This window comes from Phaethon aethereus (assembly GCF_964289735.1).
Source record: "Phaethon aethereus genome assembly, chromosome: 6".
Lineage (NCBI taxonomy): Eukaryota > Metazoa > Chordata > Aves > Phaethontiformes > Phaethontidae > Phaethon > Phaethon aethereus.
Genome location: NC_138580.1, coordinates 34,660,936 through 34,683,703, shown reverse-complemented (window position 1 = coordinate 34,683,703; position 22,768 = coordinate 34,660,936). Strand labels below are relative to the sequence as shown.

General features: G+C 40.8%; 1 protein-coding gene across 1 annotated transcript; it reads right to left on the bottom strand.

The window, feature by feature from the left end:
- Window positions 1-867: 867 nt before the first annotated feature.
- Window positions 868-22,652, bottom strand: STAT1 (signal transducer and activator of transcription 1; the record flags this gene model as incomplete). The annotated part of the gene is made up of 21 exons (XM_082001147.1): window positions 22,020-22,652; window positions 21,209-21,353; window positions 19,879-19,977; window positions 17,631-17,726; window positions 16,825-16,903; window positions 15,592-15,683; window positions 14,824-14,975; window positions 14,393-14,551; window positions 12,984-13,076; window positions 12,434-12,493; window positions 11,576-11,605; window positions 11,401-11,494; window positions 10,476-10,517; window positions 9,914-9,997; window positions 9,294-9,392; window positions 8,568-8,703; window positions 6,633-6,688; window positions 5,416-5,510; window positions 3,050-3,197; window positions 1,579-1,762; window positions 868-947 (listed from the first exon to the last, which is right to left on the bottom strand). Exons 1-21 carry the CDS (start codon window positions 22,145-22,147, stop codon window positions 868-870), a joined length of 2,151 nt encoding a protein of 716 aa, XP_081857273.1. The 5' UTR covers window positions 22,148-22,652.
- Window positions 22,653-22,768: the final 116 nt, after the last annotated feature.

The following is a 22,768-nucleotide window of genomic DNA, read 5'->3' as shown; positions in this document are numbered from 1 at the left end:
TAGGATCAAACTACCATGGGAAGGAAAAAAAAAAGCCATGATTTGATTTGGAATTTTTTTCTGAAGTCCACCCCGGAAGGACTTGTTCTTTGCCCCTATCCCCACAAATGCGTGGAAAGAACAACTGATAGCAATCCCAGTCTAACTCTGGATTCCTGGCTTTTCCTACGGATTTGAAGAGTCACGTTCTGAAGTGTTAGCTTGTGCTACGTGTCTGATGTATAGTTGAAGGGAAAAAAAAAACCCACACAAAAAAACAAGTTCCGGCTCAACCCTCCCACAAATAGCTGGTTTATGATACATACCACAGTATCAATCTCTGCTGGGCCCACCATCCGAGACACCTCATCGAACTCCTCAGGAGACATGGGGAGCAGATTTTCTGGAGACTGGAGCCTGGAAGGGTGACTGATAGAAGGAGAAGAGCAGGGACAAACCTTCACTAAAGTGAGGTACAGCTGGGCTACCACGTCTGGCTCTGAGTCCAGAAGGGCCACTAACGAAGTCTCTTGTGGAGACAACCTAGCCCGTGAGCAATACACCATGCTTTGCAAAGCCAGCATGGCTTTGAATGAAAACTGAGACTACTCAGTGATCTACATTCTAATGAAACAAGTCCAACAAGTCTTCAAGAACTTGCTTTTCAAGAAATTATTTGCCAATACAACTACCTGCAAGTTTCTAGGGTTTTTACCTAAAAATGGTGTTTCAAACACAGCACTGCATGAATGTAGTATGATCAGATCCTCAAAGAGAAAGAGAGGAAAGATTTGACGGGGCACCTACACCTTAAATACTGTGAAGACACATGAACTACAGCTAAAAAGTTATGATCAGTTCCTAGAAATTCAGCATTTCTGTGGAAACTTACACTTCAGATACAGAGATTAACTCCGTCTTGATGTAGCCATTTCCCTTAGGACCATCCAAATCCATAGGCTCTGGTGCTGAAAGGAGTTAAAGAAAAAAAAAAGCTTGTTTGTTTTTTAGCAAGTTTACTTCGCATTGCCATCTTTATCGTACCAAAAATAAAGCCTGTGACCCAGATAATGTGCAAATATCTCTCTCTCATGCATTTTACAGCACTATGGTTAATTTATTCAATTTTTTAGTCAGATTTTCCTATTTGCTTTTCCCCTGTAGGAAATGGGGAACAAAACCTCCCCTAAAGTTTGATGTAGCTGTATCAACACATCCTGCCAGGCCCACACAGCCAGAATCAGTCCTGTGTCATAGTCAAATATGAGTCATGGTTCCAGCTGTTAGTGGGAACCTACAGCTCTGAAATATCTCACAGGCTCACATGAAAGCTGGTTAGAGGGCCAGCAGCAATTATGTTTTCAGTTGTTGATCTGACTAGATCTCATGTTGTGCCTCTTTAGAAACAGTTCTTAACATACCAAAGCTTAGGTGCCTGTTCTCACCGTTCAGCTGAGCAGCCCCTGCGCATGGGTTAGGCTGCCAAGACATTCAGTCCAACTGCTACCCTTTCTTTCTATGCCACAGAAATTATACGGTGCCCAAGTACCTCAAGAACAAACATCAGACTTGCACTGATGAGCCATTTATAGCACTCACCCTCCTTAGGCCTGGAGTAGTATTTGCCAAAGGCATTGTCTTTGCGTATATCCGGGTACAGAAATCTCAGTGGATTTTCAGGAATGTTTTCAGCTGCCATCACTTTGTAGTTGCGAATGATATCAGGGAAAGTAACAGCAGAGAGCTCCTTCTTGGTGTATGGTTCCACCGAATGGAACTGGGGCTCTGCAGATGAGAGAGAAGCACCAACTCAAAGGTGGTTTCAAAGTTTTTTCTAAAACTGTCCAGAAAAGCTGCAGCCATTTCCACAAATTCAGAGGTCACGTGAGCAAAAGGGTTACCTGGATGACACCTACTGTGCTGCAGGTAAATATTTAATGACTGTCAAAGGGAGCACAATTGTTTTGCGGGGTAGGAAGTGGCTCTTGGTGTATTTTGTATGCAGAATGACTGGGGTGATCTGTCTGTGGAAATAACTGCAATACGTCATTAAGTTAAGTTGTGCTACCTTTTCAACATTCTCTCAAATGATGACATTCAAACTCTATTGCCTATTGGAAAGGTTGATCCTAATACACCACTTGGAGCTCTTATGAATAACAAAAAGACTGATAAAGTCTCCCTGAATGTTCCAAATACTATCACCCTTCTTTGCTTGATTTTTGGATGTCTCAGGTATGAAGGCAGCAAAGGGAAAGAAGTCATTCAAGTATATTCAGCACTTTCTCTTCCAGCTGTTGTAGGTCTTGGACTCATCCAAGTGAAGTGTCAACAGCTGCAGCAACCTGGCAGGTGAGGTTGATTTAAATAGTATGATAAGGGAGGAACCCCCATTGGGTCCAGGGGAGATTATATTTTTTTTGCAGTCTTTATCTCTAGGTTTCCTTGAAAGAGGATGAGAGAACAGCTCAGCTAACTGAAGAAGCAACCTCTTCATCAGGCCCTCTTATGGAAATTGAGAGGCAGGAGAACTGCCTGGAAAATGAGGTTAGTGAATTTACCTAGGGAGAATGTGGGAAGGAACAAATGTGTTGGAGCATGAGTTAAAGAAAGCTGTTTGAGAAAGGCATGTTGCACCCAAGGTGAAGTAGTAGGAGAGAACAATAATACAGAGAGCTGAATATGGCTGTAGTGAACTTCTCCTGGGAAAGAAATCTCTGATGGTGGAAAGCGGTAAGGGTTTGGAGGGACTAAAGGTCTCTTGCTAAGGGAGAACCTAAGGAGGCAGGGGAGGCAGCCTAGGCAGTTTGTCCTCAACAAACTTCTAGGCCAGAAGCAGTATCTGGAAAGTGTCACTAGTCCTACTGAAACCTTGAACAATACACCACGTGGCTTATGAGTTGCACCAAGTAAGGTTTGTGTCTGCTATTGCTTGTGGCCTGTTGCTTGTAATGGTGAGGACTGCTAGGGTAGTGTATTGTATTGATTCTCAGTGTGACAGAGAAGAGCATAAAGACTTCCTGTTTTGATGTAAGCTTATATTTTTGAAGACAAAGATGTTCTGTGTTACTGACTTACCATTTTGAGATCCTTCTACCCAAGTAAATGTGATTGCTCCCTCTCTGCTGCTTTCACTGAATCTTAGTAAAAATGTTCCTGGACTCTGGTCCTTCAATAAAGCACGTTCTTTCTCTTTGCTGATGAAACCCATGATGCAGCTGTAATATTGAAAAGAGAAAGTTGAGTTTACTCCTCAATGTAAAATCTAAGGTGTGCTGGGCTAGCTAGGAAAACTAAAAAGCTTTTCACTCTTAAAAGAGCTGGAGTACTTGTAAAAGCCTCACAGAAGGCTTTGTCTTGTGAACAGCTGGAAAGCTAGCAGTAGGACTGACAGGCTGGAGCTGCCCTGTGGAACCCATGAATTGCCACAGCTTCCCTCAGCACTCTTCCTTTTGTCTGGTGGCTTATACAAACTTTCTTTCTGTGCTTAGAATGAGAGATTGTCTTTTGCTGTCAAAGCTGGGCTGTGGGAGCAGAAGTTACGTTACACGTGTGCAATATGGTCAGATCCCAGCTAGTGGTTTTAACTTCAAAGGTATATTGAGGAATGATTGTTTCTGCTCTCTGGCTGATGAAACAAAGTTTGCTAGCTACCAGATTGCATGCACACAGATCTGGGGTTTGCTTTACTCCTTGTGCATGTTTTCTAGATGAGCTATTAAGCTTGTGTGACTTCAACCCCAAATTCACAATGTTCAGCGAATGTGATTGTGTAGGCAAGGAGGCCAATGTGGTAATTCTAAGGAATGGATTGGTCTGAACAGGTACTGGGGAGGGAGTTGTACAAGCCAGCACGAGGGCATAATCCTGGTCAAACCCCAACTGCTTTTTTAAAAAAAGTCAGAATTTCTTTGTGCTACTTCTTATTCCTCAAATCTCCATCAATAATGAAGTTTTGAGTATTACTGTCCTTCCATGCATTAAGTTAGGGAAAATGCTTTTTGCAAAAAGACCCTACTAAATCATGATTTTGCTTAGAATTTCAGGTGCTGCAAGCTGTCCTGGTTTATGGGGTTTAGGGTTCTTTGTTTTTTAAATGGCATGCTTCGGGTAACAGATGTGTTCAGTAGTAAATGTACTGCGTATAATGAAAGTCTTTTGCCTTCCCATCCCTCAAGTATGAAGGCAAGTGTTCTTGAGGCTGTAATACTTATTCTTTTGTATACAAGGGGAGTCTCTATCCTAACAAATACTATAGACTTGTCTTTTTCCCACTCAAGTATCTTTGCACTTGGTAAGAGTTTTCTCTTCAGTTTCCCTCTTTGCCTTTCTAGAAAACAAAGATCTGTGACTGCCCAACAAAGCCAGCTGAGAGGAGAATAACTAATAGTACTAAATCTCTGGTTTTGATTACATTCAGGATTGAACTTGCACCTCTTTTCTGTTAAACACTAAACAGGGGATTGGTCTCAGAACTGAGAGCAAGGAGTAATGCTATTCGAGACTATATACTCTCAAAGCCATGTGCAAAGCCACTCCTGTAGGCACACAGCCATACTGAGGCGGAACACCAAACGGGGAGAACTGCAATGCTGCTTCAGTGATGGTAGCAGAAGTTCCTGCTGCACTGGATTCCACTTAGCTAAGAAATATGTAGGGTTTAAGCAGTGAAAGAAGGCTTGTACTATAAAGGACTTCAACAGAACTCATCTGGAATAGGGGGTAATAATTTGAAGCTTACTGCTGAATGCAGCAGGACAGAGCAATCCTGCTGTTGTAGAGCCAGCAGACTTGTGGGATATGAGGATGCTCTGCTGTGAGTGCACTATTGGCAGGGTTTCATAATGTGGCTAAACCTAAAATGCAGGATTGTAACCTTGGCCGAACCTGTTTCTGGCAGCAATTACTTCTGAAATCGGCACTACCAAAATCAAAAGTCTACTAAGCCACTATTAAAGGGCAAATGGAACTGTTTTTTCATCTGGCAGAGTCTTACTACTTAATAATACTCTATTAAAATCTGTAAAGACTACTTTCTGGACTCGGATGGCAGCTACAGAAGTTCAGACTCCGGCTGCTGCCACCTACAGGAGGCTCACAATGTTTGTTTGTGGGTAGGTTTTTTGTCTGTTTTTTAAGACAGATGATCACTTCATGACTTACACTTTGCTGCACTTCAGTCTTACCTGTCAAACACAAAAGAAGCTCTGTTCTAGGGTGTGGAAATGAACCTACTTACAGCAGGAGCAGAAGCAAAAAAAAAAAGTAATATTCAAAGCCCTGCTCTGTGTCTTAAATGGGACAGCTTAGTTACCTGATGTTTTTACTTTAAGCAATTGCCTCATTAAAGACTTCCTCACTACTAGAATTCACTTGCCTCAGATTTTTCTGGTTGCAGACCAGACTATATCTTTGTTAACTTCACTTAGGTCTTACCCATCATTCCAGAGACACAGGAGGTGTTTCTTAATAAGCTCCAGGATTCCCTCAATCCACAGCCAAAAGGGGAAATTTTTATCATTTATATTTTCCTGAAATTCAGAATATGGAAAAACGGGTGGGGAGGGTGGGAGAAAAGGGATAATGAAACATTAATTTTGTAAGTGGGAAGGAAGCAAGCTCTCAATCCTGCAGCATTTACTTGTTCTTGCATTCTTCTCCCCTTTTTCTTCCTTCCCACCACCCCCATGTTTTCCTATGATTTTCCCCCCCCCCCCCCCTCCTCTTTCTGTTTCTCTACTCCAGAAGGACAGAAACTATTGGGAATGAAGCATGTGCTGAATCCTGGGCAAAAGGCAGTGTGACAAATGCCTGTCTGAGCCACAAAGTACTCACAAAGATGTTAGCCATCACCTCTTATGCAATGACACTAGTCTAACAGCAGAGAAAAGGCTCTGGTTCCTGCCTGGGCACTGTCCTTATTTGAGCTCTTGGGCATCCAAACCATCCCATGAGGCTTTCATCCAGGCAGCTTAGAGACACTTTCTGTTCAGACTCAGGTTTCAGTTCCTCATGAGACACCCATATCAATGAACTTGAGTGCTTGTAGGTCACCCGAACTTTGTTCTTCCCATGGAGTCTGTTCCTGTCTGCTGTCATCTCCTGCTTATCTAGACCAGTTTAGGGTCAAAAGACAAAGAAAGCGTGAGGAGTCCTCCTGTCGTGCTGCAGCCAGGGCTATGAAATCTCATAATGTGGCTTTCTGCCATCATGCTGAGCGTCTTGGCTGCCTTGTGCTAACCCTCACTCTAATCCAGTTGCCCTAGTCTGGGAAATGTCCTTCACTATGACAGAGAAGAATTGCTCATCTTGCTGGGTTGTTTGACACTTTCTGTAATAGTTAAAACTAAAATAGAACTATTCTATTAATAGCAATTGCAATAATAGTAATGAAGATGCTGTCTTTAAAAGATGCATTTTTCTATATAGTTGCTTTTGAACATTGTAAATCTCAATCATCTACTCCTTGCTGTTACAAGCCCTTTTTCTACCTTCTGCTGCTACTTTAACCATACCACCAAAACCTCCCACAACTATGTAAGCTCTAGAATAATTAGGGTACACTATTGAAAAAGGAGGAAAAAAAACCCCAAAACACCACAAGACAAAGCTCCCTCTTCCATCTCAATTTTTAAACTGCATACTTCTCATACCTTGCAGAATCTTGTCCAAGGAATAAGGCCATCGTGAGATCCTCCGCTTGTTGGCCCTGAAGAGAATAAATTTACTTCAGTCGTGTTCTGTAAGTTACTTAGTAAGGCTGAAAGGAAAGTACTTACCAGCACCAAGTTCTGAGCATGTATTTACAACTTGGAGCTGTTGGACTGAGAAAAGAAATGCTAGCACTTCATAGCTAGTGTAGGGAGGGCTTGCAGAGTTCCCCTCTGGAGAAGCTCATTGCATGAGAATGAATTCGTTCCCATTACGCAAGGTCTGTTTAAATACATTTGGTCATTCTGACACTTTCTATGCTGTGCTACACCTAACACTTGCCAGTTTCAAAATGGTTCCAGGAAGAAGACTGAAATTTTGTGCATCTCTTTGCCAGCAAAGCAAGAAAACTGCAGCCCAGAAGCCTTTCTGTCGGATCTCAGCAGACCCTACAACATCTTTCTGAGATTAAGCACCTTCCTGTCTCAATTCTGGTGACTTGTGGGCTTTTGCCCTAAAAACTCTTGACTCCTAGGTCTGCCCCAACCACAGACTCATCTCATTCCTGTTGCAATCACTTCCCCCTGCCTTGTTTTTATGTCAGTGTTTCATAACCACATCAAAACAGCAAAGAAAATCCTATGCTGTGCCTACAGTAGCTAGAACTTTGCAGATCCTGACTGTATTTGGAGCCAAATTCTTTCCATTACAGATCATGCTATGGATTTCAATAAAGTCAGGAATCTGCTGCTTTTCCCTCCCATATCTCTAAAAATAAGTTGGGTTAGGGAGCTTGTTTCTAATGCTTGAGACCCAGATTCTATGTGAACTTTCACATCACAAAAGCAGCAGGTAAGTTGTACCCTGGCACCCTATTAGATTCTGTGTTGCCTTGCACTAAGGGATCCCAAATACATAGTGTACAGCTACCTGGAATTTTTTCAGTAGTTAAATACTCCTACCTATAGAGATAAGACCTAAACAGCATCCCTACTGTTACTCACATCTTGACAATCAATCTCTGAAGTTCTGAAATGCAAGTTGACCACAGAAATATTTCAGTGGTCACTTTGTCTTCCTGATGGTTCATCAGACTAATAAAAATTATTCTCCTTGCAGAATTCTGTGAAGTAACCTATCAAATCAGTAAGCTCTCTGTCAGATCTTATGTCTTGAGGAAATTAGAAGAAGGGAATTGGAGATTGGAATGCTGTACTTACCACCCAGACCCAGTAATGTCAAATCTTGTTAAATATAAATGCTTCCTGAAACTTAAGGGTAGTGGAATATACTGAATCAACATTATTTTTATCTATAGTCTACTCTGCAAACTGGGTAGGTGTCAAGTGCCCTGCCTATCAGGTGAACCAACAAGGAGTTTGGAAAACAAAATTCATGGCTGATTAGGCTTTTACTAAGAACTTTTATCTGGGATACCTTCAATTTTATATCCTTTAACAGTTTCATAGTGCTTGCACTTTGATATTGCAACTGTGTTTATGCAGATAGAGTAAACCTGCCCACCCTGTATGTGGGAGCATGTGTGAAGTTAAAATTAATGAGGATGGATTTAGAACCAAAACAAAAAGAAATTCCAAAAACAGCCACCTCAAAGATTGACTAAACACATGCATTAATTCAGTAGCTCTTCAAAAGGCAGAAGTAGCCCCAATCTGCAGTGCCCTAATGCACAGAGCTCCCAAGCTAGAACTGCAGACTTTTTCATTACCTGACCTTCATTTGCAAACTCTACCATATTGAAAACTGGAAAACACTCCACTGCTGTAGGTTGATATTGTATGAGGGGAATTGGTGTGAGAGGAAATTAAAACTTAGAACAGGTTGCATAAAAAAATGTAGAATTAGCTTCAATTCAAACAGGCCACCTGCTTGTTCAGTAGAAGCAAAAGGTTTAAAGTGATGGAAGCAGACCATACCAAGTAGTTTCTCCCCCAGCATGCTCAGCTGATCTGCATTAAGTCCTCTCTTTGTTACAGAAGAAAACTGCCAACTCAGAACTTCAGAAAGTTTAGACCACTTTGCGTATGGTGGATTCAGAAAGAAGGACAAGTTCTAGAATGGAAGGGAAAAATATAATCTACAGTTAATAAACATTAATTTTGGAATGCCACTTGAATTTCCAAAAGTGTATTGCCAAACAAAATGCTAACTTAATAATAGATGTCAGCTTGAGACAACTCTAGAATAGCAGGCTGCTATTCTGACAGGTAGTCCTAGGAAAAGTCCAGGAAAAGCAATCTTTGGGACTTCGGACATGTCTTCTACCAGTGAGTAGAGTTCCTAGATTACTCAAGTGCACTGTATTTGAGTTCTTGAATGTTTATTTGGCTTCTGACTGTGTACTGTACATATTGAACGCAATGTATAATATACTTATTTGGGTTTCAAACATTGTTCTGTTTAGGTCACTCTGCCTCTCTACATAGTCATTGTCACAGTCATGGAAAAAATGCAGTAGCTACTTGTATACACACAATGCTGGAAAATTACACGGGACTTCTGATACAATTTTGGGAACTGTGCAGGCTCCTCTTCTTGCACATAAAGAGGTAGAAGTGTGTGTGAGGGGTGTTTTGTTTGGGTTTTTTTTGGTTGGGTGTTTTTTTTTGTTGTTTTTTGTGGTTTGTTTTTTTTCCAAATACCTTGGGATCAGTAGACAGCATGTTGAACCATAAGATAGAAGCCCATCCACTTGGAAGCTGGCTCACATTTGAGATCACAACAATGGGAAGGGATGTGGTCTGAAAGCGACACAAAAAGAAACATGTCAGGCTACCCTGTACCTCCTCTAGATTACCTGCAAACACATTTCCATTGTAATCACTTGCTTGCATGGCCTTAACTCTTTCACTTGAAGTTTGTGCATAGGGGAGAAAGCGTCAGTATGATGAAGTACTAGAAAGACCCAGGTGACTTTTGTCTGATAAAGACTTCAAGTTAGTGTCAGTTATGATTGCACTGATAGTAACAGAGTTCTTAGTGTATTGCTTCTGAAATAAATGGAAACTGATACCTAGAGAGCTTAAAACACAGAGTTGGTTATTGGATACTTTGCAAAGCACATCTACTCTTATTTACCGAGAGATTTGACAGCATTCTCACTGTATGTGTATATACAGAGATGTTGTGAAGTGTCATTCATGTATCTTGAAATAACTGAAAGTGTGTGATATCAAAGTACTTAAAAAAAAAAAAGTTTAGATTGTCAGCATGAGTGACATACAGAAATTTAAGTCTATCTTCTCTTTCATCTAAGACATACCTCTAGGTCTATTACCAAGCCAGGCTGGCACAGCTGTGTCTCAAAACTCAGAGAGTGAAGTTCTTCTGTTACAATGAGTGGACCCTTTAAAGAAAAAAAGTTATTAAAAAGAAAACCATTCAGGGACTAGAAACTGATTGCGGGAAAGGTAAGGGATTGATCATGGGGAAAAATCTTTTCTGTCCAAGGTTACCTCAGAATCAGTCTACAGGTCAAAGTCAAGTGACAATGCTAACTTCCCAAAACTGCCTGTTAAAATGTGTACTCTAGGCACCTTTTTTTGGCTCCTATCCCAAAGCCACAGAAAAATCTGCCCTTCCCAGAAAGTCCTGTTAAAGCTAGGTGTCAGTGAGGGACAGTTCAAAGGGATACCATTCTGGCAGTAGTTCTCATTTGTAGACACCTCCTGCATGGATTGTTTCCCAGAAATTATTAACTCCTCTCCTATTGATCCATCATCCTCTGTGTTTCTTCATGGCACTGAGCAGGGCATTGTCTTAAATGCCTGAATGCCTTTTTAGTATTATGCAAAAGCTTTATGAACAAGGTTAGTGCTGCTTACCTCGTTTGTTCTGCTTCCTGCATTTTTCTGTTCTTTCAGTTGCTGCAAACAAAAAAAAACACCTTGTCACTCATTTACCTCGGCCACAAATGAAAGTGATAAGAGATGCAAATGTTTGCATACTCTAGTTGTTCAACTGTATGCAAACTTTCTGCACTAGTGTCTGATCCTATTTGGTTTCAAGCTGTGGAAGCCACAGGATTAAACTATAGGTAACTACTACTCTTTTATAAACCATTCATCTGTGAAGATAGATATTGCACCCTTGAGATGTAATGCTTTTAAGAGGCCTTATAAGAACAGAAGCAGTGTGAAATCGGGAAGGATCAGACAAAACACTGGTTTATTGAAGTACCTCTCTGAATTGCACAATAAACTCCAGACAGTGTTCTGGACAATGGAGAGAAGGGAGAATTCCATGTTCACTGGTTCTGGACTTGCATTTTTTTCTTTCATGTTTTAATTATGGAAACAGCCTGATTTATCTCACAACTTGCAGATCGAGTGTTGTAGAGTCTGATGAAGGCACTGAATTTCTTGTAGCTGTTCTCTCCCAGACAATTTTCCTCGTCCAGTTTCAAAGCTCTTTAAACTACTCCAAGCTTTCCTGCTAGGGGCCCTCCTCTGAAAGGCCCCAAATAGCATTTCTAGGCTGCTTTGTCTTCCAGAGAACTCATTGCTATATGGCAGCAAATTCTTATTTGCCTTTCTGGCCCTATCTCAGCAACAAAAGCAATAGCATTTCAATTGAAGCAGGCCAAAGTTTTCAAAAAGGGAAGAACAAAGAAAAAGGGGAGATGTTGACAGTTCTTCTTTTACAAAGGTAAACAATGACTTCAGTAACAAAAGCAATTTGTTGTCTTTGTACCACACCCTCTACCCACAAAATTAAATGGATGTGTCAATAGAAGAAAAAATCCCCTACCAAGTGCCTGAATTCTGCTGCTAGACTTCCATTGGTAGATTCTTCCATGTTCATTACTTTTGTGTTTGTTCCCAAAATATTAAATTTCCTGAATCTTCACAGAGAGAGAGAGAAAAGAATTAAGTCTCTAATTAAAGAACCCAATATTAATATACCAAACGGTAATGCTACATACCCTTTGACTGAGTTCTTCTCACTTACATCTCTGTCAAAAAAAAGACAGACAAAAATGACAAAATAAAAATCTTTTAAAGATTCTACCACAGACACAGAAAATGTGAGTGTTTGTTTTAGTAGCTGACTGAACTGGTAAAATGCTTCTGTGAAATCTTTTGTGCAATTGGTTCAAGCAGTCGACCTGTGTAAAGCAAGATTTATTTTATCTCTTACTGAGGTTTAAATTTTGCTATGGGGGCTTTACAATCAAATTAAGTCGTTTTTTTACTACACAGGCTTTAACTCTTGCTCTAAGGAAAATATTTTGTCTGTCAAAGCATACAACTTGTTGACTAAATTGCTGCATCACTTGAATCAGTTTTCCCACCACTCGGGATTTTTACTAAGTCGTGTTATATCTGGTGCACTTCTCAAAGCCTCAGCTCCCACATCCATCTAAGAATTTATTTTCCTTTCCCCCATTTCATGCAAGTTGCTGGACCCCAGAGCTGCTTCAAGCAAACAGAATGCCCATTAAAGGCTCAAATGTGAAGACAAAACACCACCTGCTTTCTTAAAAGCACAGCCCTCTTTCATGACCTTACAGCCACTGTAGTTATCTTGGAGAGCCCGTTACATTTCTTTCCCTACCCTTAAAGCAAGTGCTGATGCCTTTTGCACTTTGATGGGTCTCTAATGACAAAGGGAGATTTAGAGCAAGGGCATAGGTAAGAAAAAGGGAGGATGGACCTGCTGCCATGGAGAACAGGCCTGCTCCTGGCCCACTCAACACTTAATATATGACTGCCTTTTGGATTTCTGAATATAGGGACTGCTTACCATTAGTGTATACAGGGATGAAAAAAATGCAACATACTTATCAAATAAAACTTTCACTTTCAAGTTGTAGTTCAATTCCTGCAATTTCACCAGCAATCTGGAAAGAGAATTTTAAGTGACTGCAATTGCAAAAGACAGGTTCTCTTCTATCGCACTGCTTATCACAGGTATATTCAAGCCGTGCAACTCTGCCACATCCAGGCTCCAAGCTTGCTCCATATAAGATATCATATTTGCAGTGACAGGATAAATTAGCAAGGTCTGTAGACACTGATCCCAGGTCCTGATTTAGAGAGGCAATTAGATGGGCAAACGAGTTATCCTTCTGCATGACAAAGGGGTCTGCATGTAACTGTTCTACTGTTTCATTGTTTCTTATACAATCAATATCCCCCTACTTCTGGTAAAGGGTAAAAGCTAAATGCAAGTTGAACTCTGCTAGAAGACATCTACCTGCCACATGGCACTTTCCTTCTCCTGACACTAGCACTTAGGCTACCATGCAAGAAGTACAATCCTCTTGGCTGTAGGAAGCCAACGACATGAAAGGCTTACCACAAAACAGATGGGAGAAGGGGAAAACATACCTCAGCTTTACAGTAAACTGTACTCCTGTCTTCAGAACTAATGGCCTCTGAGGATGTGTTGGCATGCAAGGCTGCCTCTCTACCACAAAGGAGCTATGGAAAGAACAGATTACAGGCACTTTGATTTATCAGTGTTGTCTTTAAGGAATAAGAAATTACATAAAAAGTGAACTTTAAAAGAATGGTGATTTACCAGTAGTACTATATGCTCTATTCATTCAGTCTCAATCCACACAGAGGTCTGTGTGTGGGTTTCTTTCACTTGTATTAACAGCACTAGAAATATCAAGAGTCTAAAGCGATTTCATAAGGGTTGGCTTTTCCTAAATACATTGATGGCTTGAGGAGGGAGAGTGTAGCCTCAAACTTCCCTGAAATCAAACAGCGTGTAAACACTGTGATATAACTAGCATAATCCAAGTGAGAAGTGTTGCTTTGCCACTTCCCTATATAACAACACATGCCCAAGAGCTAGGGCTAGCTAACCCCATGAAGCAAACTCCTGAGGCTAACCTGTTCTGATTCACCCCAAACTGCTGCTGTATCAGGCACCTTTTGTGTAGCACTGTGCTGTGCAGATGTAAATTCTGAAGTATTTCTACTGTTACTGAGTCCTAGGCAGCATGAAGACTCTTCCTTCCACTGTACTCACAAGCAAGATAACTAAACAGCAGCTGGATTTCTACAGCTCTTCCTCCTTGCCTTCACTCCATTGAAAAGGGGTACCTGTGTTTTCCAACTGAAAATTAGTGGTCAAAGCATCTGAATGGGACTCTGAAAACCTGGGTTCTAGCCCACCACAGCTGACTGTTACCTACTATATCTAAGTCGTTGCTCTTAACTGCTAGTTTCAAGCCTTCTGCTGCATGAATTCTCATCTACTGTATTTTTACAGAATGGGACTCTGATCTTATGGGGGGCAAGTACCAGTTACAGTAACTTGCATCATAGAGATGGTACAGCGATAGGGCTGGCCTCCCTGTGCTGGAGACAAAAAAGATGCATCCAGAGACAAACGTTTGGAGAATCTAGTGTGTATTTATCCTGGGCATAACTTGGTGTGGATGGTTTCTTGCCTCCATTTACTTGAACTTTGCAGGGCTGAAGCTTAAAGCAAGAAGTGGACTAACAGACTAGGAGTTTGATTCTGTAACCAATGCATATTGTAGCATAGCTCCTGCTAACTTAAATGATGACTGATCACAAATGCTTTCCATGGGTCTAAACCTGCGGAAACCCTAAATAGGGTAAATCTCAGAAACAGTCATTTACTTTAATGTTTGTGACAAACTTGGGAAAACCTCAGAAAATGCAAAGTTAGCATGCAGGAAGTAATGAGGGAACAGAAGGAAAGGTGCTTTCCATTCATTTACTCATGCAAATTCAAAAAGACCCTTCTTGTCTATTACCTCTGGATGAGTTGTTTGAAAAGACTGTATGTTCGGTCCTGCAGAACTTGTTTATTTTTTGTGATGGGATCAGGGTCATAGGTAAACTTCTGTTCCAGTTCCTCAAGCTTTTTGAGCTGTTGACGGACTTGCTGTAGACTTTCAGCAACAATGGTGAACCTGCAATTACAGTCTTACTACTTTTAGCATGTTTTTGTAGCGTAATAATGCTGAGACACCAGCCAGGTGACTGTCCCTAAGGACGAGGCAGTGCACAGAGAACACTTCTTGCTAACTGGAAACATGATGAGGTCATAAAATCAATGAAATGTAGTTATGATGTGACAGAATGAAAATGTGTAATATAAATCATCAGTATATTTCATAGATCTGGTGTTCCTTCATAACACACTTAAAGTTCCTGGCCAATACAGTCCTTGACTGGGACTTACCAGTTCTGCAGCTGGTCAAGACAGGCATTGGGTGGGCCACCAATACATGCAGTCTGTTGCCTGTGTTTCCACTCCACCAGCTCCTCATTAATAAGAGCACTCTGTGTGTGCTCTGTGGCATTCAGCAGCTGTACTATCTTGTTCACCACTTCCTATAGAGAATATAACATTACTCTGTTTATTAAAAAGACTTTATGCAGGAAAACTAATTACTGGTTTAGCTAATGCTATCTGTCTTGCAAAACTTTGCAAGGATCTCAAAGTAATAGTTTGTAATAGTCAAAAGAGGATTCTTCCTAAAACACCAGCTGCTTTTTAGCTGGAGTACTTGCTAGATTAAATGGAGAAGTAACACACATTCAGTATTGCTGAATTATAAAGAGCCATTGTCTCCATTCACATGTCCTAAGTGTGTACCTGGGATCACCCAGTGCTTGCTGATTTGAGCACTGCAACGGGTGAGCACATTTAACTCTAATATAGCTGCAAACTTTCTAATCAGTTTTTCCTCAAGAACACGACTACTGATATGACACTCTTCCCTCTTGTGGTTCTTTTAGCTCTAGCTGACAGAGTTTGATAAAGGTTCCTAGAAGAGAATTGGTTACAAACATACTAGATTATAAGTCAGGATGGAAAGAATGAAATCTTAGCTCAACTGAGAGTAGTAGAAAAGTTTTCTTTTATATAATTTACGTCAACCCAATGAAAATGGGTTGTGTTCAGAATGAAGTGCTGTTGCCTCCTGAAAGAAAACTAGAGCGCTACCTTTCTCTTGAGGTCAAGTGATAAAAACATCTTCTTGAGATTCATCTGTTCTTTCTTATATTCTTCCTGTGAGACACCATTGGATTCATGTTCTGTAAAAGAAGTCCAAATTGTGAAGATGAGGCTGAACCTGATGACGCAACAGGTCATGCCCTTGTGAGAATGGGGAAGTATGGGTGGGGGAAACACTGAGGGCAAGAGGGGACCTGCCTGGCTGATGTCAAGTGATGTATATTTTTAAAGCTTAAGGGAAGAAATATTTACTGCTTCCTAGACTTTCTTGTGATTCTTCCTTTTCCCCCCCTCTGAAAGGACAGAGTCTACACCTGAAGCACTAAGGTAGGGAAAAGTCACTATCCCAGTTGAAGTAACCAAGACATGAGTTTGCCGTTTAGATCAAGAACTTGATTTTAAATTATTATAGGGTGTAAAGATACACACAGAACAATTTGTTCTCATGCTGACTTCAGACATGGATCACTCGTACTACTTATCCTGGCAACGGAAGTTAACTGTAACTTCAAAGGAGGATGTTTACAGCCTCCTGGGGTAGCCCAGGCTGGCAGATCCTACACAGTCACCACAGCTACTACCTCTGCTGCTTACTGACCTTAAGTTAGAGGTTCCTGTCTGCCTCACAGAAGTGCTACCTGCCCCCAAGTACAGAGAGCAAGAGTGTGTCTCAGTGCTCCTCTTAGTATGTCCTGAACACATCCCTTTTCTGAGAGACAGTCAACTGCCAATTTGTGTTGGAAACTGAAGCCTCTTCTAAAACAAAGTAGTCAAAAAGAGAGACAGAGCTACGTAATGAAACCAGCATGGACTACCGCTGCATGTGCTTCCCTTGATATACAAGGGCTACAAAACTTGAAGCAGGGAAGAAATTTGTGAAATACAAAATGGCAGAGAAGAGTAAAATTATCTGTTTAGCGGTATGGTTGAATAGTCAGATTCTATAGGGTTTGCTATTTCTAGTAGCAAAGGGATACAAAGGAATGCTGTGTTAACAAAGGGAGTCTCTTCCTGTAAGAACAGACATGTGGAGAGAATGCATTTTCATTAATTTAGGTTTCAGCATAAAGCAGAATTAATAAAGGAGGGACATTATCAGTAAGATTGGCTACCTTGTGTCAGGAAACTAAACCTGGTTAGGTTTAGTTTCCTGACATAAGACGGCAGAGTTTACTCTTACAAACTATATGCAATAGGGTATGTCCTTCATAAATTACTCACCTCTGTTCTGCAAAGTTTTACATTTAAAGTCATATTCATCTTGCATATCCTCTAATGTCTTGATGTCCTGCTCCACATCCTATAAAGCACAAATGAAAGCAGCCATAATTATTCCATACTTTCATGTAATGCAAGACTTCTGATTAGGAACTGCCTGGCACCAGCCACTTACAGAGATGAAGTCCAGTTTTACAGCAATATATTTTCCTGGAACTCCCTAACAGGACATACCCCTAAACTTAATCACCTTCTATTCACCCTGCCTCCCTCTTTTCAGCTACCTAAAATCTGATAATTATGAAATATGGAAAAGCCCTCATTGTCTAGCCACGTAAGTTCACAGAATTAGGAGAACCTAGGCTACAGTGCAAAAACTTGGAACAGCACACAGCATTTTAAACAAACTTTCAGATTCTTAAGTATTCCTTGGAAAAAAAGCTTTCTATCATGACAGCATTAAAACAATAAACATCTATATGGTAAATGAAAATTTTGTTTTAGTTAGCAACTGAGGAAAAACTATTAACCATTTTGTTGTTAGTATTTCAGGTGGGTAAAATGTTTTTTGTTGCTAAAATTTAAGCACAGGAAGTTTGATCTTCCTAAACCAGTCAAATCCCAATCTGTATTACAGTGCTATGGATAGATAATGACTTTCTATTTTCAGACAGTCACTGGTGATAGTGGAAAACCAAACCATTACCTTATTTTTACTTGTCATTTTAGAAAGTCTAATTTTATTTACTGAAAGCTTTTCAACATATGTGATCAACAAACACCAGTTTAAATACTTATACTATACTTACTATAACGCTGTCTTTTACAGCCTTAACTTTAGCATCAAGTGCCTTCTGTTTGTCCAGCATCCCAATCACAGTGTTCTGTATGCTCCCCACTTCCATCTGAGGGAGGCAAGCAGAACAACAACAGAAGTCAAACCACAGTGACCCATGACAGCAATTACTTTTTCATTAATGTAAGTTAGTGGCTTTTGTTGGCAAAGAGCCTGATGAAGCATGGATTGTTCTGATAAATCTTACCAAGGTTTTATAATACAAAGTTGAGTTCAGGTGAATTTGCAAGGAACAAAGGAGGATTAAAAACACCTGTTGTGTGGCAAGGCTGCATCTTCTTCATCATAGCAATATAAAGCTATAAACATATACTGTTTTCTCTCTGCACAACTCCGTTCTTTTGTTTGCTTGTCTTCATGTGTCTTCTACATGTATTTCAAGAAAACAACAATCCTGAAGGCTGGATGACATCTACATCAAGTATTAGATTAATCCATAGAGGATATAGGGAGAAATGGGCTAAGAACAAGATAGGCCTGTGTGCAGGCAAATGGGGTAACCTGGTATGCAATTTCTTTCCTACAGGACATTCAAGCACATCTTATATTTCTGTATAGCTTCTTTGAAAGCTGACCTCAATCTCATTCAGGAAGTTTACTGCATGACATAACTCAGGGAGAGTTGCAGTAATTTGAAAGATAGGCTTTTTGTTCCATGTGTTAACAGTGCTGTTGGTGCTAGAAACTTGCTGTTCCTCCAATGCCGGACAGTAAGCTATGCATTGTTGCTCTGCTTAATGCCTCAGCTTAAGCTACGGCCATAGAATCACAGAATAGTTTGGGTTGGAACAGACCTTTAACGGCCATCTAGTCCAACCCCCCTGCAGTGAGCAGGGACATCCTCAACTAGATGAGGTTGCTCAGAGCCCCGTCCAACCTGACTTGGAATGTTTCCAGGGACGGGGCATCTACCACCTCTCTAGTGCCAGTGTTTTCACAATGAGGGTGGTGAAAATTTCTTCCTTATCTAGTCTAAATCTACCCTCTTTTAGTTTAAACCTGTTACTCCTTGTCCTAAAGTATTTGTTTTGGTAAACTGCCAAAGGGTTCCCCATCGTAAACTTAAGGCAGACCATTAACACAATCTGAGCACGCTCTAACATCTGTGATTCTCCTTTGGTTTTTATGATGCTTACAACTGTGCTTGCTTTGCACTTTATCTTCTCAGCTTTGGGAAATGAGAACACTTACCAGAAAGCAGGGCATGGTGGTGTACCTAGTGCCAACAGTAAATACAGGAGGACTTATTTCCCTTTTTGATGGCCCAAATATATTGCATGCTGGAAAGGCAGTTGAGTGCTTTCTGTCATGTGCCAGAACAGAAACTAAGCAGCTGTGCTGCAGCTACGAGGGCCCTGTCAGTCATGTTTTCAGAGAAGCTGTTTTGGACACAGTTGCATTAGGCCCCTTGTTGAAAGCTGGTGCCTGAGCGCTCTTCCTGCTTTACCAACACACATTCAAAGACTTGCCTTAAGGGAAGTATTTAAATATCATATCTTAATGTGCTTGGTCAGTCATCACTTTATCACTATGGAAGTGGATTACATCTAGCTATATAGTTTGCATGCCTTTGCTGACTGCAGAATTTTTTTTTAATTGCAAAACAGTTTTCCTTGCAAAGGGAGGGGGGGGAAAAAAGCCAAAGTCAAGGAACAGATGAGGAAGCAGAAGAATACTGCTTTACCTATGGTTCAGACAAAAGAAATGGGTTTCATTTTAAAAAAAAAATTAGAAAGAAATACTTGGAGATAACTGGGAAGGAGAATGACGCATTGTTTTCCCAGAGAGTCCAGAAAAGCACCAAGGCTCAGCTGCTTAATGCAGAGTAAATTCAGATGAAAAAAGCTAAAATCTTGCTGAGAAATAAGGCAAGCACTAATTATTAAATCGTAATAAAATCTGATGAGCACACCAGGCTATACTACAGAAGCATTAAAAAAACAGTGTAGCTTTTACATCACTCAAGGAATAAAAATTACTTCCTGGCCACTTCCCCTCCAAATGCTTCATACAGCACAAACAAGCCACACTGTCCAGCTGGTACACATCAGTGTTCATTCTTTTGTCTTTAAGAAAACATGTTGTTGGGCAGAGAGCAGACAACCTTTTTCCTCTTTCAGTCTTTTTCCACTCCCTCTGTCCCAAATAATCCCAGGGAAAGGGCAGATACAACTGCAGTATACGTTCCAAGACTAAATTACCTGATTTGACAACTGGGCACTGTTGAGTATTTTCCTCTCTTCTTTCAGACAGTTGTAGATGATCATTGCCATCTGTATTGGGTCTTCTTGGAAGTTATCCTGGCATTAGAGATAGTCTATTGTTAAAGTTCATACCTGTAATCTCTTGCCCTTCAGTAAAGTGACTAGCAACAGGATTATCAGGTGTCTGTGTGAGCCTCAGGGCATGCGTCGGTCATAGTGTGCTCCACGACTACAGGGAGTGCAGTGCGACAGCTGAAACTATCTCCAAGAATGAGGGTTTTTTTAGTTCATTAGCGTACGAAGAGATTGGGCTCGGCACGAAACAACAGGAAACGGTCAGAGACATCACTGGCAGAAGTGAGATACTACACAACAGTCCCAGAGACTGCTCATTCTCTCGAGAGCCACTCTCCCACACCTTTAAAGTATAGCTGCTGGTTTTGAAGGGTGTCTGTTCTACTCTGACAGGTATGGCTCTTGATCAGTGATGTAAAGGAGATATGTTAGCTGCCATTTATGAACACACAGTCAAGGCTGGATACAAATTCAACCTTACTGTTTTACATGCACACAAAGCTGAAACATGCTCTGGATAGAATACTACTGCCCTGCTCTGCCAGGATGCTGCTGCCCTGGAGGGTGGCTGAGCTGTACCAGCCTTCTTGAGTGACCTTTCAGGACTGATCTATAGTTAGTATTGGATCAATACAGCCTGGTCATGTTCTCTCTTCCTGAGAAAACACTCCCCTAGTCACTGACCTGTGGTGAGAAGCTAGGTGTGTGAGGAAGGTGACTATGAAAGATTCTCTGGCATATTGCTGTAAGGGGAGGACTGGCTAACAAAAGTAATGAAGTCCACTAAGGATATAGCCTGCACTGTCACTCGCTCCCAATTGCTTTGGTCCTTTTCTTTGTTAGCAGGATATGATGTACAGAACATGCTGTCTAATGACAAGTCCTTTGCTATTGCATGCAATTTCTTCCCTTGTATTTCTTCTGCATCAGAAACTTGCTAAGGACATTAAGGAAACGGTCTGGGGAAGGGGTGGGGTAAGTGAAACTATGTTTAAGTGCTCCAAATACATATAGTAAACACCTTCAGCTTTTCTAGATTTCTAGTTCTCAAACTGTAACTGTACTGGTAATGAAACTGTAACTTTCTAACTGTACCCAATTAAAACAAAAACACTTGAATTCCAACTTTTAAATTAGGATTTTCAATCATTCTCTGTTAAAATCCCTCATGGCAGAGTAGTTTGCTTAGAAGCATCCAATTGCACTACTGAAGTGATTCAAGCAAATGTATGGGCATATACCCCAGGCGTACCTGAAGATTACGTTTGCTTTTCCTTATGTTGTGTTGCAGCAAAAAGTTGTTTTCTATCAAGAATCTACTAAACTGATCATCGAGCTGTGACAGCAGGTCATGGAATAACACCGTAGCAAAAGATACGTTGGTGGCTGCATGTTCCCTAGAATAATTTAAGGCATGCTTGTGTTAAATACACTTTCAATATAGCATTCAAGAAATACATACAGGAGTACTTTATCTTTAATACCCAACTCCAGTTGTAGTATATGCAAGCAGTAAGAACTATCTTCAAACATAAGCCAGTTTCATTCTCTCAACTTCTACTTTACTCTCAACTTTGACTTTACTTTCCTTGATATGGAAATGTTGTTTTTCTCTGTATTACTCTTGCCATACGCTGTGCAGCTTCATTTACTCGTTCCATGCACATCAAGAAACTAAAAGTGAACTTGATGCATGCACATGTTGTACCACTCTTCTAAAAGGAGATGCTCCATAGAAATCTTGGCAAAAATTCGAAGTCTCTGAACAGTGAGAGGCTGAGTTGCCAAGGTAGTAACTGATCAGTCTTAAAGCAGCTGCTTTTGTTACAGACCAACTGAGGGAAATGTGAGATCATACACTTGTCACTCTAGGTGTCAGGCCCCTCTAAAAAGCCTTGAAGAGGGGCAGGAACACAGGCTATAGCACCCACACAGCTACTGAAGCATCCTACCAGCAAAGGTTCACCTAGCAGCTTGCTTCCCCAGCATTCTACTGCTGCCTCTAACTGTATGTATGAGAACATTGCTTATCACACAACCTGAAGGCCAATTTCTATGCTTACCAATCCTGGTTTTCCAGCCACTGTGCCAGGTACTGCCTGATTTCCATAGGAAAGCTGTCATCGTATAGCTGGTGAACTTGCTCTAAAAACTTAGAATCAAGTTGCTGTAGCTGATACCACTGAGTCATCCTGAGGACAGAAACAAACAAAATCAATGTAAATCCTTAAGTAGTATTGGGACTGAACCAGTGAAAAGTAACTCATTTAGTTTTCATGAACAATGGCAACAATTGGAGGACTAGGAAGGAAAAGGGTTTCCAGCAAACAAAACCACTTTGTTTTCAGCTGTAACAATTTTAGAAAGCTAATCATTAAAACTGAATACTCCCGTACTTGTTTTAATTAAAAAAAAAAAAATTAAGTGTGCTATTGCATGAAAAATAAAGCTATATCACCCTTCCCTATGAAACCTTTTTTTCCCCTTTGAACACCTTTTCACAGCATCTAGGGTACTGGTAGTGTTACTGCTCTCTTGCTTAATAGGGATATGGGAATGAGGACCTGTGCGTTTGATACCTGTATTCTGCAGGATCAAGACTCTATATGTGGAGTTCTACCTTTTCTTGGTGTCGATGTAGTCCCCATCACCACAAGGTGGAAGAAGTGTGAGTGGAAAATCAAAGAAACCTCTAAGGGCCCATTTTCAGGTGCTATCTGTGTCCTCACTTACCAGCTCTGAAAACGGACTAGATGTCAAGTCACTTTAAATGGAGAAGTACTGGAGAGCTGGTTTTTTTCTACTATATGCT